General features: G+C 43.2%; 1 protein-coding gene across 9 annotated transcripts; it reads right to left on the reverse strand.

Annotated features, from left to right (window-relative positions):
* Positions 1–1803: 1803 nt before the first annotated feature.
* pax6b (paired box 6b) lies at positions 1804–15750 on the reverse strand. 9 transcript variants are annotated; one of them, XM_061068231.1, is made up of 13 exons: positions 15738–15750; positions 12428–12481; positions 11586–11609; positions 8993–9123; positions 8625–8660; positions 8323–8538; positions 7773–7938; positions 4345–4503; positions 3949–4031; positions 3685–3835; positions 3002–3114; positions 2617–2758; positions 1804–1889 (listed from the first exon to the last, which is right to left on the reverse strand). In XM_061068231.1, exons 1-13 carry the CDS (start codon positions 15748–15750, stop codon positions 1804–1806), a joined length of 1374 nt encoding a protein of 457 aa, XP_060924214.1. The 9 variants fall into 9 exon arrangements, with proteins under 9 accessions (XP_060924214.1, XP_060924213.1, XP_060924212.1 ...); XM_061068230.1 differs by having other exon boundaries at positions 8317–8538; XM_061068229.1 differs by having other exon boundaries at positions 8308–8538.
* Positions 15751–16111: the final 361 nt, after the last annotated feature.

Below are 16111 nucleotides of genomic sequence, written 5' to 3' on the forward strand. Positions count from 1 at the left end.
CAAATTTTTCAGCGGGGGGAAAACTAAGCTTGTACTTGCTCGGTGAAGACTGACACTGCATTTGGACACAGCATTGAACAGGCAAAAATGCTTTCTTTAAGACACAATTTTACTGTACAAAATGTTTTTATAGTTTTCACAAAATACATTTAGAAAGCTCCATTTTAAATAAAATTAAATTGAAATATTTAAGAGACAGCGTGTAGACGTTTTTTTTTTGTTGTTTTTTCTTTTATCTCAGAAGCATTGCTCAGACGTAAACCCAGTATGTGTCCATGTTCTACGTACACACTGAAATAAATGCAAAACTCAACAAGAGCATGACAGATGATGCTAGAAAAACCCTCCCATGGTCTTCAGTTATAAATAACGGACTGCAGGGTTGGACTGCAGCCTCACGAACTCCAAGCCAATGTAATCGAACAGAACGTGTTTACAAAAAGAAGTTTTTGCAACACAGGACTAATATCTTAAAAAAAACATTGTGTACTAGATGAAATACAAAGGCTTTGGTCTGTTTTACAATCAACAATGATTAAATCTGATATGTACTTGTAAACAACTGCCAAACACTTAAGTTTAAAACTCTGTCAAGCAATGTTTAATCATAATTATAGGAATTAAATATTTCTAGTTGCACAAAAAGAATTTTGACCATAGGACACTATAATACAACTATACCTAAGAGACAAATTGTACCTGACCCTAAAGTAATGTATTTTATGATGCATGGAACATTTATAGAATATTCTCGGGGATATAAATGAAATCAACTTTTATTGGAGAAATCTTTCTGGAAGATTTCTAGGGAAGACAAGTACTTTACATTTTGACATAAACAAACTGGATTATATCGAAGACGCAGTCTACCATTTACAGACTACAGGTTTTTTCTTTTACACCTGTTTCCCCACATTTAATGTTCTTCGTGGTAGCCTAGAGTCAATCCAGCCACCGAAGCGAGAGGTCCATGTTGGGTCACGTGCTGCACCGTCTCTGTGCACTTTGAGCCGCTGATAGTGGTCCGTGTCTAATTAGCCGGCAAACGTTCGGCCAATGTCAGAGCAGTGGGGACCACAGCCTCAGTGGGTGGATCGAGTTTAGAGCTTCCTCTGCTAAATATCCATTCGTAAAGAAATAAGATCAATAAATATTTTTTTTTTCGACACAGTAAGAGTCTTCCCTCCAGCTTTTTTCGTCTTTAATGATATGCAACAGCGTCCAGAGACCATGCAAAAGGCTGGTAGAAAGTCTCGATATAAGCAGATTAAAAGATAGTCATGGCAGAATCTCTCGGGTTCTCCTCTCGCAAACAAAACGCAAGACCAACATGGTTTTCTAGCAGTCCATCTATCAGTACTTGATCTTGGTTTTTCATATTAACATACAAATGGCCATTTACTAACACACCAGAGAAAAAAGGAAACAATGACTGAAGCTGGAAATAGAAAAAAAAACAGATAAGTTTTTGTTCCATAGAAATTTAACACCGGGCACTTTACAGAGGTCCATTTTTTTCTGTCTTTCCATTGTTCTCTCTTCCAAGTCCTCGTTTGATTGTGCCTAGAGCTACAGAACAGCACACAGTCCCAATGGAAAAACAAAGCCCAGACGTCCCAAGGCGCTCCCAGAGTCTCTCTTTCTCTCGCATTCTTCCTTTCTTTCTTCCTCTCCTCTCCCGTTCCTTTGCCTCTTCTCAACCCTCTTTCGCCTTCTCTACTCTCCTGTGCCGTGTATGTGTGAGGAGCACTGCCGGAGGGCGATGGTGAAGTGGGTGGTTACAGGGTGAAGTAGCTCTTCTCTCTACTGTAGTCTGGACCAGTACTGAGACATGTCAGGCTCGCCCCCGGGTACTTGGACAGGGACAGACACTCCAGGAGAGATGAGTCCTACAGAGAGAGACAGAAAGATAAAGAAATCAGTTAAAAGAAATAACAGAATAAATGAAAAAGAAAGCGCTGAAAGCCGGCATGCTGGATCAGATGAATGGATGCACTTTAGTTCGCCTTGTAGCACAAAGCAATGTGTTTTTAAAAGCTTGCAAACAGTGAAAACATGCAGAGAAGCCGCGGCGAGTCAAAGCTCTGCACGTGGCCGCTCGGTGAAATGCTTGCAAGCTCAATAAATTGAGGCTTTGGCAATGGCATTTAAACAGAGAGAGTACAACAGCAAATGAATCAAATTAATTAGCAATTTAGCACAGAGGAAATGTGGTTATGCATGATTAACTCTCCATGACTATAACCAGTATATATGGCTCTGGGTAACAGCACCCTAATGGGGTGGAACTAAACTATGGGCTGGAGTAGCGGGACTGACATGATGGCATTGGAATGAGCTCCTTTCATGCAGCTGCAGACTGAGGATGATATGAAATGTAGAGACAGTGATCCGCAGATGTTTAAACCATGAAGACTCTTGAATGGTTTCAGAAGACGGTGGGGTGGGGTGGGGGGGGTTAAAGGAAAGTTGCTGTGACAGGTCATGAATCAGAGATGGCTATGTAGTACCCCCTAATTAAAGGAGAGGCGGCAGGTATATTTCTCAAAAGAGTGCACGTTTCGATCGGATTAGTTCCCCGAGCATGTCGGTAAACAATGAATATTTTCTGCCTACCTGTTGAGGTGGGACCAGAAGTGGTCATTGATTGGCTGTTCATATGTGCCTGCATATGAGGGGGCGTGTATGTGTCGTAGCTCCGCCCGTTCACAGGCGGACTGGTAGGCAGCATGCAGGAATAAGAGGAGGTCTGGCTGGGCTATAGATGGGGGAGAGAATATTACATTAGCTTAGCCAACCATCAGCTCAGTATAGTCTATATGATACTCTCAGCTTTTCATGTTTTAATTTTATTCATTAATTTTCGTTCTGTTAACTTATATACTTTCATTAAATAGACGATTTTTTAAAGGAAAGTGTTTGGCCAGGAAAAACATCTTTACATAACATACACACATTTTTCAAACATGTATCGAGTCATGAGGATTTTGCTCCAACTTACTTGCATAGCTAGATTGTTTCCCATGGTGAAGCTGGGCATGGGGGGCAGCGCACTGTAGGTGTTTGTGAGTGCAGAGTCGGGTCTGCCCAGCATTGACCCCGTGGTGAAAGACACTGTGAAGGGAAAAGGGAAAACATTTGATTAGAGGCACAGAAAACACACACAATTAACACACACTTGCTCTTCCGAATCAGGAAAATGGGGTGAGGCCTCTTTTGACAGTCTGATAGGCCTGGACAGTGTCTCCTGTGTGTGTGTGTGTGTGTCTGTCTGTGTGTGTGCATCTGTCTGTGTCTGTGTCTCTCAGGTGATTGACTTGTGAGCGCCAGCTTCAGTTCTGCCGGTGTGCCCTCGTGCCTGACTTGGTAATTACGCAGATAGTCAGCTGAGAAGTTTTGCTCAATCATCCATCCACAGGAAACCACTGGTGTTACATGTGAAGCAGAGCACAGCCACTGAGGCCTCTCCTCCGTTTGTGTTACCCAGCATGCATGCTGTCAATGTGTGGTGATCTTATACCGGAACTCATGAGCAGGAACATGTGGAGTCACCCCCTTGTTAAAGCAGTAATGCATGTGCATGCCTCTGCAGCACAACAGTTGGTTTATTATAATGTGATGTTATTCTAAGGGGTGGTGGTGGGAGTGGTCCTGTGAGCTCTGCCCCAGCTGTGGAGGACCTACCCGGTGTGGTGGGCTGTGGCATGGCCTGGTAGACGCTGGTGCTGAAGCTGCTGCTGATGGGGATGTGACTGGAGGAGTTGTTGGCCTGGCGGCGCTGGTTCCGCAGCTTCTCCTCTCGCCTCCACTTTGCTCTTCTGTTTGAAAACCATACCTGCGCAAAAAGGAAGAAAAAACCCGTCATGTTAGTTTTCCTTCTCCCTCTCTGCACTCACTCGGTTACGTGGTGAGAAATGCTCTGTTAAAAGCAGCTGTTTAGTCACTCACTTGTATTCTCGCTTCGGGCAGGTCGATCTTCGCTGCTAGTCTCTCGCGAGCGAAAACATCTGGATAGTGAGTTCTTTCAAATTCTGTGCGTAAAGGGGAAAATGGCGCAACAACGACAATGTTAGTAAATAAACCAGAAACCAGGTGGAGGTGTCTGTTGGCTCGATGAACCATTACTTATTAGCCACTCCATTTGTTATTGTTATTTGTTGAGCAGTAAACCGTTCATTTGTTTTAGGTTTTGATCCATGAGCGATTATCCGGAATGAGTTTATTTTCATTGATTTAAAAAAAAAAAAAAAAAAAAAAACGACTTGTAAAACAGCTGTTTTTCTACAAACTAGATCAACACCCCCAACAATCATTAATTAATGATCGAGTGATTTTTTGTTGCACCTTTTTCCAGCGCTTCGATCTGCTCCTGCGTGAAGGACGTGCGGTTCCTCTGTAGTTTCCTCTTGAGCTGCAGACGCATCTGTGTCTCCTCCGAATCCTCCCCGTTCGAGCTGATGGAGTTTGTGTTTTCTCCCGCGCCGTCTGGTTGTTGGCAGCCGTCTGCAAAATAAAAGAGAGAGGACACATTATAGGAAACACGCATTCAATTAGGGTTGATTGAATAATTAATTCTCGGGTCTGCGTGGTGTATGACACGGCTGCGACATCATTAATTAAAAAGCCACGATCAGGGTGGATTTCATTCCAAGTCCGAGGAGTTATCGCTGTCACTTTATAGACGGAAAAGCCAGAGTGGAGGCTTTATTTTATTTTTTCATTATGGTGAAAGTGTTTATAAAATATTGTGGGAAACACAAGAGTGGAGGGGAGAAGGCCTCTGCGCACTTATCGCGCTCCAACAATGGCGTGTGTTGTGAAAAGGTTAAGAGAAATGTGACAAGATGTGGCGACACTCTTTTCACAGCCTATGAAATGTATTAAAACCCCAAACTCTCCAGCAGCCCCCTACCCCCCACCCCCCCCCCCCCCCCCAACCCCTGGTTCTTCTTCTTCTTCTTTTTTTTTTTTTTCCTAGGCCAGAGCAATGCCTCAATGGCCGTTCCCATATGGGCGTTGGTATAGCCATTGAGGTGACCACCAACTTCTTGAATAGGAGAAGACGCTTTTCAGAATGATACAATGCCTGCAGGAGTAAGGGAAACCATTAAACTATGGACACAGTCAGGGGACGAGCGGTGAGCCCTCGGTGGGTGTAATATATGGGTGGGTGGGTGCTGTGGGGGGGGCTATTGGAGGGGATGACAAAAGGATTCTCTCTCTCTCTCTTTCTCTCTCTCTCTCTCTCTCTCTGGAGGCGCACAGGCTGTAGTGCTTTTGGGCATTGTGCGTACGAGGATCCCCAGTCAACGGAGCTTTGAGTCCAGTGTGTTAACCCTTATCCACGGCCGTCATTAATCACGTCCCCCCGGCCCATGCTACACGCCAGTCAGGATTTCTGTCTTCAATTGGAAACAAATGAGTGAGGAGAGAGAGAGCATGCTACCCCCGGAACAACCCAAAACCAGGCCAATCTATTCACTGCGCCGTGCTTGTCCGCCGGTGTGAGGCCCGAAGGCTCCCCGGCAGTGGCAGGGCGAGGCTTATCGACTAAATGTCTTGTCTGGTTGTTGGGGGACATCATTATCACACCGAGAAGTTAATGCGAAATTAAGCAGGGGGGGGGTTGCACTATGATGGAGCGTGGTTTATGCAATATCTCGCTGATGTAATGGATTCGTTTTCAGCTTTTTTTTGCATGCAGAGTTTGTTGATGTTCCGATCGAGTGAGTGGTGCCTTGCTCTAGGACTTGTTGCAGGGATGGGACGGCCTGTGCAGCCGGGCACCAAAGTTCCTACGTAATTGCTAAAAACATAGACGCCTAGGGTGGGCATGAAGTTTTTCTAGAAATGATTAAAATCTTTTGCACATTTTCTGCAGCCATAGACAGGGACTGGACATATATCCAGTGCCTCTATATGGGCTAGGCTTTACTGGAGGAGGAAACCTGATGCGACGTGTTTTCTTGACAATTTCCCCCTCGCTGCAAAAAAAAAAAAAAAAAAGAAGAAAACTAGACTAAAAAGTATTCTTCTCTATAGGCCAATAGTTTGTATCCACGCTATGTGTGTTTCTTCTCTCCGGCTAATCCATAAAAAGAAGTGAATGTGCAGCTATTATCCGTCTGCCAGACCCAGTGACGCTGGGATGGGATTTGTTTTCTTTATAAAAGCGCTGGGAAATAAACTCATTCTTTAGTATCACGATGTCTCAGCCAGTGAGGCGGAAAAGCAGCAGCAAAAAGAGAGAGAGAGAGGGAGAGAGAGATACCGAACCAATTGCGGCACCTTTCAGCTGCTGAGACCGGATCAAAACACTCTTGAGAAACCGCTTAGAACTGAAAGAGAAAGTGAGAGACTTAAATCCTATAGACGGGATTTAGAGCAATATAGCCGGCGAATGAGAAAGGGATGAAAGAGCGGAATCGGAGAGGAGTTTTATTCGTTTCTCTTTGGATAGAGTTGTCTTCTTTTGGGGCCCTGTCACTCTCCATGTCGCCATTATATCTGCTTCACCCGGCTGACGCATGGAAAACAGCTTTTTCGTTCCCTTGAGACAACTGGATTTACCATTATTATTATCATTATTGATATTATTGCTGTTTTTATTATTATTATTGCTTTTATTAATATTGTTGTTATATCATCATTGTTATTGTTATTGTTTTATTAAACAATAATGATTAAACTTCGATAAAGATATATATTTACGAAAATTATTAAATATCAGCTTTATAAGCAATTAATAATAATTTGGTCTAGATTATACCAATGGTTAACAGAGTAAAATTGAAAAAGGTAAAATAACTTATTTATATTATAGGATAATAATACTTAATAATAAAGGATAATAATAATTAAAATAATATAGTTATAATTGTACATTTTTAATACATTTGTTTGTTAAAATTATTCAATTAAGCTTAATTATTTCAGTGTTGAAATTATCCCTTCCGCTTTACTGCTTGTTAACAACAGCCCCACGTGTCAACACAGTCGTCAAACAAATGCAAATGATTTGTATTCCCCGTAAAGACTGAATTCCGCCGCTTGAATTTCCTCCCCTCTCTTCCTTATTTGAAAATAATAATAATAATAATAACTCTGCTCGGCGTTGGGCCTGCAGTGGGCCGACACAGGAAAACCCTCTGAAGTGGAACATTTCCACATCAGCCCAGCCATCTCCACACTCCTGCATGTTGCCATAATGAGAGACAAAGCCCTCTCTAATGAGCAATTACATGTAGTGCGGGCCGTTCCCATAACCAATCATTGCGTGTGAAGGAAAACATTCCTTTGTACTAATATCCCGAGCGCGCAGCTCCCCGGCTCTGCCTCCCCGTCAGGAGGGGAGGAAGGAGCAGGCTGCTGGACGGACACCTCTGCTGAAAGGACAAGCCGCTGTCACGCACATCCATGTCTGGGACAGTGGAGGCATTCAACACTGCATGCATGGCCCACGGTTTCCTCTAATCGACCACCCTTAATTGGGGGGTCTTGTTCAGGGCATCAATACCTTTCCTGCAAGCAGAGCCGTGGACCGGAACCGCTGGAATCTCTAAATGTATTTTTTATTTCCCGGTAATTATCTAAGGGGACGCCTGTGGGCTTCACTTTAATGCCTCTTAACTTTAATACCCCGAAATCACAAAGTCACATTATGTTTTTGAGAATGACCGTAAATTGTTACTGAGCTCCAGAGCCCGAATCTGCCGTATAGCGACACATGCGTCAAGGTGTCTTTATGGCCACCGTGTGATAATGAGGCTCACCTTGGCTGGGCTGCCCTGGCACCGATGTTCCGGGGTACCAGCCGGGCCGGGTCCCCCAAGTTCCTGTCTGACCGTTGAGCATTCTCAGCTTGTCATACATGCCATCTGCGCCCATCTGTTGCTTTTCACTAGCCAGGTTGCGGAGGACTCTGTTTATCGATGACACCTGAATGACAAATCACATATGATATTAAAATTAAAAAAGTAAGGATTAGTAGTCAGATGGAGGCGCATGCAGAATCCGTGTGTTTCTATGAGGGCGCGCGTAAAGATGGGGGGGGGGTGCAGCGGGTTCACTTGCGCGCGCACACTCTCCATATAATCATAATAAATGTGCGCAAATGGACAACGAGCTGCTTCTAATTGACTGTACACGTCCGCTTGATCACGGACGCAGTAATGCGTGCGCCACACTTTGAAAACCGCGGTGTTTTTCATGAGAGTGAATGGTTGGATGCCCATCTCCTCTTCCTCCAGTGCATGAGAAAAAAAAAAGTCATTTCATGTGGCAAATTAAATCATGCAGCCAACTTGCGGTGTGCGCACTTACGCTGGGTATGTTGTCGTTGGTGCAGATCCCCTCCGACAGCAGTCTGTCGCGGATCTCCCAGGCGAAGATGGACGGACACTCCCGCTTGTACTGAGCGATTTTCGCGACCACCTCCGGAGTGGCGACCCTGGGCTTGCTGCCGCCTATCGCTCTCGGTCTTATGGAGCCAGTTTCATAGTATCTGCCCAGGATTTTGCTCACGCAGCCGTTGGATACCTGGATGGAAAACAAAAGACACAATTCACATACATTATTTACGACTACGTAGCGGAATTTCTATGATGGCGTCAAAGAATTATCACCTTGTCACTATCCAGCACTTGGACTTCATCATGGGTCTATAAACACAAAGAATAGGCCTTGAATAGTATATTAGGCTTTTTCTCACAATAGATGTGTTCTTTATAAATAGCAGGCAGATTACTTTCCTTGCTGTTGGCTTTTTTTTGGTTGTCATGCATTAATTTCCCATACGTAATATTTTATTTTAAAGCGAGCCTCAACTGGAATAAATTTGGCAACGAGAAGCATGGATGTAAAGCAAAAAACCCTACCGTTACGTCCTTCGTAATTTTTTGCTTTAATTATTTTATTATTTTCAGGGTGTATCCACTGAAAACAAAGTCTGGATGAAAGCTGTTTTGTGTTGCGAGAGAGGTTCGGTTGTCACCTGCAGTATCCTGGAGATGTCGCAGGGTCGAGCGCCACTGTGAGCAAGTTCAACTATTTTCTGCCTGGTGGAATCCGGCAGCGGTCTACCATTAACAAACACACCACCAAGCTGGTTTACGCCACTGTGACCTAGAAAAACAAAAAGCATCGCGGTCATCACATTGCACAACAGGACCAATGGAAAAAAAGATATGAGGTAAAGCAGATTATTGTTATTGTTCATTTAGTGATGAAGAGGATGGGGTTTTATTCACGCGCAGGAGACTGGAGTTAAATATGGAATATGAACACTGGATACAGAGGCGCTGGAGGTTTTCAGAGGACTTGACTTCAGAAAATTAAAGAGTCAAACGTGTTGTTAAACAAACAGATCTCTTTCAAATATCTATCGGAACACTTCCCTCAACATTGCGCAATAACACAAGCAGAAACATGGGTTTAAATAAAAAATTTAAAAAAAACAGCAGCGGCTCACAAACCGAACCAAAACAATATGTTTATCCTCCGGTAACATCGTAAAAAGTGAGTCTGTCTTCCTTTTATCCAACCGCTAAACTTCAGTATTAAAACTAGTCGCACCGTTATCTCCATCCCTTCATGCACATCTGCTGCTCAGCACCAACACCAGCTCCTCATCCACAGCCTATCCTCAAAATAATAACCAGCAACACCGACATCTACACACAAACCAGCAGAACTGTGAAAATGTTTTAAATTAGCTTCTCATTCAACTGCATGGCTATGTGAAAAGCGACCTTAAATCGACAACTCCTACTTTGGATAATCATCCAAAACGCACCACAATTACGCACGGATAAAACAGGCAATACACAGAATACTAGCTCCAAAATATCTATGTTTTATCATTGGCTGTTCTCTTAAAATGTCGCTTTTCAGATATTATCCCTAAATAGTTCAATGGCATCTCTCTATAGTGCAGAATAATCCCGCAAACCTGAAGCCAGAAGGGAGAGCTGACTCCCCGGAGTGCCTGCGCCGCGCTCTGCCTCTCCGCTGCCTTCCCCTGCGCTGCCGCCCGCTACATTGACTCCGGGAGCAGAGGCTCCTTAGCAATAAATAAGCTCCAAATATAGAAGAGGGGGAAAATATGATGAGCCTGCCTGACATTTGTCTTTAAAATAAAGCTAGCTGCACGTCAAGTTTGAGCTTAATTTCTGGAAATAGGCGGAAGTCGCCTCGGATCATGCATGGGAGGCTAATTGAAAAGATCAGTTGGAGCACTTGTGGCAGGCATGTCACTTTATGACACCGCTCTGCTTTTGAAAATCGCATCGTCACGACAAATAGTAGCATGATAAAACGACCCTTTCTGTCTGCATTTGGATATCACTCAGACAAAATTGGACGCTACTCGTTTACCCTCCGAGGGAGACTTCGTTTTAAGGTGGCCAGGGGCTACGCGCGGTCACAGAAACGAGGGCGCGCCTGGATTCTTAACATATTAAAAGTGACATGCCGTTTTTTCCCCCCCTTGTTTGTATTTGACAACAAATGCTCACAGCCACTGCAGTCCTGTTGTGAGCAATCGCTAGGCGTCTTTACTCTGAAACATGTCACAGGACGCTGCTTTTAAACTGGAGACTTTTATTTTACAGAAATCTCCTAAAAGGGAGCGAGGAATAAACCTGTTAAACTGAGCCATAGATCCCTTTGGGCCACTAACGTGTAATAATCTGCCTGTGTGGATCTGATTGACAGTAAATCCATTATCATCCCTCCTGCTCTCTGGTAATTCCAGGATTAAGTGGAATTAATAGACTTCTCATGCTGAAATTGGCCTGTGCGCACTAAGCAGCCCTGCGCTGCGGTTCCTCCAGGATCTCCTCCATCAGCTCTGATTTATAACTATCATTATAAATCCTGCAGATCGATAAAACCGTCAGATAAGGACATCACATTTAGAAAGAAAAACACTCTCCTAAGGTTAAGTCTTAATCATGGTACAATTCCCTCAAGTGCCCAAGAGTCGATCTCGCCCGCTGGCGCTGATTACGCGCCTTGTATTCTATTGCAAGTCGACTAATAGGAAAACATATGGTGTCAATTTGGACGCTCCCCACCATATACACCCAGGAGTTATTAGCACAAAAGCCACCGAGGCCGCTGCGACCTTTAGACAACCCAAAGGGCCGGGCCCAATGATATCTCCTCGGCAATTCGCACCAGACATCACACGCCAAAGCCAGGGGAGCATCCCATTAACATCAATCCGCAGCAAAGCAGGAGCGCAGGGTGTTGTACACAGCTTTGATATGGCCCCATCATCTCAATAATGGACAATTGGCAAGCAAGAAAAAAAAAAGGAAAGAAAGAAAAGAGCGCTCTGGCCTCCTCTAACGTGAATGGATGCCACCAGTTTGTAAAGAAGAAACCATATTTCTCATCACACATTTCTCTGTCCTTGCGCTTGAATCACCTCTGACACATCATCCAACCATCCAGCCGCCATCAGGTCCCACAGTGAATTAGTCAAAAAAACATTTTGGCACTAATGCGCACAGATTACAGCACGAGAACAGACACGTCATCAAGGTATATGGAGAATAATATAATAAAATTATTCCACACACCTTCATCACAGATGTCATACACCTCTTGTCCAGCAGCAAGAGAGAGAATGTTTCATGTTTATCCTTTTTGGTTTCAACACACACATACACACACACACACCAGGAACAACACAGACATTTCAACTCATCATGGCCCACTTAAGGGAGGCCGATAAGAAACTTGATGTTTTTTGATGGGCACCCACGACAATATGGTTGTTAATATTTATCCTCCGCTGTGAGACCCTGCGGTTATAATCTAAAGCATTTCCTCTCCCTCCTACTTCACGCTGAAGAATATATGGACTCATCTACATAAGACATTATTGCTATTCCTCATGTTTCATGCAGGGCTCCTCTATATACGCAGCTAATCTCGTATGCAGCCTGGCAGCCAGCTCTAACGCTAATGCAGACGGCTGTGCAATTATTTAATACCAACTCATGCAGAAACAAAAAAAAAAAAAATCTCCCTCTCAACCCAACCCCCTCTATTTTCCTTCCCTCACTCTCTCTCTCTCTCTCTCTCTCTCTCTCTCTCTCTCTCTGTCTCTCTGGAGCAGGAGGACGTGTGATTAACTTGTTCAATAATAACTTGCCTATATACCTATCACTGCAAATATAGAAAAAAATTTAAATGAATTAACAGCAATGAAACGGCCATCAAATAACAGAACATCCCCCCCCCCTCCCACCGCCCCTCAAAGTCATGCACATTTATATTCCTGCACATATATACATCTCAAGTAAGCTATAACAACCAGTGCATACAGTCTTTAACGTCAGTGGGTGTTCCAAAGTTTCTAAACATTTTATATAAAACAAGAACAAAAAAATTGCACAAGTATAAAAAATCAACTTACTGTTCTGCATCATTGAGGCAACGCCAGACTCCCACGTGGCTTGGTTGTGGTATTCTAAGCGTCAAAGAGGAATAACAAAGTTGGTTAGCATCAAATCCCATTTCCTTTTTTTTTTTGTCTCAATTTAAAAAAATTATTTGAAACATTTCTTCACAATAAAGTTTTGTTTTTGTTTTTTTTGTTTTTTCATCTCGTTCATCTCATTAGAATTTTATTTATCTGATGCATCTGGTGCGTATAAACATTAAAGATGCACGATGCATTTTGTTTGATTTGATCTTCTTTAAAAAAAATAAAAGATAAAAATAAAAACACCTGCAGCAGTGTATGTATTTTAAGTGTATTTTAATTAAACTTGCCTGGAAACAGAGTTGACTGTCCACTGTATAACAATTTAGTCAATCATCTGCCGTTTGCACTACTTAATGTCTCCCTATAGGACAAAGCAGAACAACAACATTAGCACAGCCATTGCTACTGATGCACTCTGCTGTATCTGTCATGTCAGACTTTACCTGGCCACGCACATCAAGTAAAATAATGACAGCATTATAGCCTTTTCTTTTTGGAAACGTCTCACTCTGCTGGACCTGTTTCTATGTGGCCGCTCTTCTCTGCTCAGGACTTTTTCATGAAGTTCATATAAAGAAATCAGCCCTCATCTTCTCAGCGAGAGGCGCCTCTATATTCTCTTTCCTTTTCTCCAGGACTTGATTTCCCTCCTCTGGTGGAGTCCATGCAGTGGAAAGTGTACAGTGACACACGTTGTCTTCCTCGCCTCAGTGCTCTGTAAAAGTCCAGACCAGGAGGGGGTACAAAGCTGGTGTACAAAGCCTGCTGGACTCTAACAATGCTAACCCCCCCTCCCTCCCTCTCTCTCTCTCTCTCTCGCCCTCTCTCTCTCGCTCTCTCTCGCTCTCTCTCTGCCCCTCTCTCTTTCCTCTGCCTCCATCCACCTCTCAAACCCGGGGCGAAAACTCGGCCTCCGCGACTAGAAACACAGCTTCCCCACTAAACACACCAACAAGTTCAGATTAATACAAAGAGCCGGAGGCATGCATCCACCCCCTCCGGGACCATTCACACACACACACACACACACACACACACACACACACACACACACACACACACACACACACACACACACACACACACACACACACACACACACACACACACACTCTCTCTCTCTCTCTCTTTCTCACACACACACACACACACACACACACACGACCGTGACCCCGGTGCCGCCAGTGCGTGAATGTGGGGTTTTGTTTAGCCCTGCTTTTTCTTTCTTTCTTTCTTTCTTTCTTTCTTTCTCTCATTCTTTCTTTCTTGCTTTCTTTCTCCTTCCTCTTCTCTTTTCATGTCTTTTCTTTTCTTTATCTTGTTTTTTCTCTTTCACCCGAGAATTTAAAAAAGCAATTTCTCGTTATAAATATTTGCAGGTTATTTTGCTGCTGCTGCTGGTGCGGCTTGTAAAGCGGGTTTTTAAAGGCACAACAGCGCAGTAGGGCGCTCAATTGGAAAAGACAAATGCATTAAAGAAGCCCATTGAAAAGGGGGGAAGAGATAAAAAGGGGGCCAAGGGAGGGAGAGGTCTGAAGTTTTCAATTTTCTCCCTCCACCGCAAACTTGTGTTGTGTGTGTGCAGAGCAAAAAATGCCCTGAAATACGGACGTGTAACAGGCTGCATGTGATTTTAGTCTGGTTTGTTAAGATGCATGTATGTATTTGTATATATTTAAATATATATACATACACAGGGCCAGTGTATTCCCACTGTAGCTCTCTGTGCCGTTGTAACAAACAGGCTGTGGCTCATTAATCAAATTCAGATTCCATCACACTGGGCCACACAGCCTGAATTAGCCTCTTTAGCATGACATTAAACCATTAAGAACAAGCACTAAATCATTCCCATATTAGTAATAATATTATTTTTCTCCTGATGTTGAAGTTAATGTTGGACACAAAATATTTAAAATAAAACCATTGTATTCATTAAGCCCGAGCAGGCTGCAAATTGCACCGCAGTCAGTAGCTTTCAGCCCCGCAAAGGTCCAAGTGGTTAATCATTTATTTAAGGTCGAAAGCTCAAACGTTGTTGTTCCTGAGGTTAACTACGATCTAATCTGCATTTCTTTTCCTTTAGTAATCCCTAACAACAATGTCTTGATTCAAACATGCTTATTCTGCCGGCTGGATGCTGCGCTCGCCAACTTTCAGATGCAGAAACAGTGCGTGTATAGGCCCCGGTGCAAGGTGGAGGCTAAAAAAGAGAAAATACATGGACATGGAGGTCATTTAAAAATTAATATATTACTGTAAATGTAAGGGAATATACGTGATGAATTAGTTATTGGCAGTAATTTAATTAACAGGATAAAAAATATCATTATGTATGGTCCTGGTGCATTTTGCTACAGTTTTGCTTTTTAATTTGTATTATATTTTGTATTTTTTCTAATTTAATTATAATAAAAGTATCTTTAAATTCCAAAATAAAAATCGTATCATTTCATTGTTTTAATGCATTTATTTTATTTTACTGTTTCCCTCATTCGTTTCGATAAATTTATTTAGAAGCAGCAGCAGTCCGTGTCCAAATCTTAGAGTTAATTATATAAAATTAAAAAGTTATTTTTGAAGCATTATTTTATACTTTAGACAAACAGGAGACATGACCTGACTAACTTGTTTCGTGCAGTGGTAAAATATAAAAGTAGTTAAACTCGCTGTCATTCAGGTGAAGGTTGAACAGAGCGACAAAAAGTTGTATTTTCTCTGACACACAAACAAACATATTAAAATAAAATAAAAAAACGAGCCTCCTCCCCAAGAGGCTTCGTGGAGCCTGTTTTTTTTTTTTTAGAAGAAGAAGGCGCTTGGGTGACTCGCCTGCATGAATCAATCTGACACCTTTCCTCGACGGGTCATTGCGCCCCATTCTCCACGATGATCACTGTCCTGGCCCAACGTGACTTTTTACTCTTTGCTGTCATAAATAAGCGGTAAGCTATCCGTGGGCCTAAACACGACAACAACGGGGGGAAGAAATGAGCAGAGAAAACAGACGAGTGGGACGCTGAAGGCTGCTCGCACTTTGCGCAAGAGTCACACAGGCTGCACAGCCCAGAAGCAGGACACCTCACCACTGTACCTCAACCTATACATGCGTGAATAATAATAATAAAAATAATAATAATAATAATAACAATAATAATAACAATAATATTTTTTGACATGGCACAAATAATAATAACATCATTTAACAACACAAACAAACTTTTAGTAGGGATCTCACCTTTTTGGGGCATCCTGCGTCGTTGTCAAAGTCCTTGGCAAACTACAGGCTGTACAGTTTGGAGCCTCGTTCTCTCCACACCTCACAGAAGAGAAGAGATTTTAAAAAGAAAAAAAAACGCCGACCAGGATCAGTCTCTCTCTCTCTCTCACTCTCTCTCCTTCTCGGGAAGTTTCGAAGACGGGGGGGAAAAATTAGTTTCCAGTGGTCTTCGGCTGCGGAGACGGAGGGGATATCCCTGCGAAGGAGACAGAGATTGACAGTGAACTCAGATGTCAGGACGCACGGACTTTGGCGGAGGATGTGCGCTGGCGTGTGAGCGAGCGAATGAGCGAGTCGGAACGGGAGAGAGTGGGGAAAGAGAGAAAGAGAGA

This window comes from Limanda limanda, chromosome 3 (genome assembly GCF_963576545.1).
Source record: "Limanda limanda chromosome 3, fLimLim1.1, whole genome shotgun sequence".
Taxonomy (NCBI): domain Eukaryota; kingdom Metazoa; phylum Chordata; class Actinopteri; order Pleuronectiformes; family Pleuronectidae; genus Limanda; species Limanda limanda.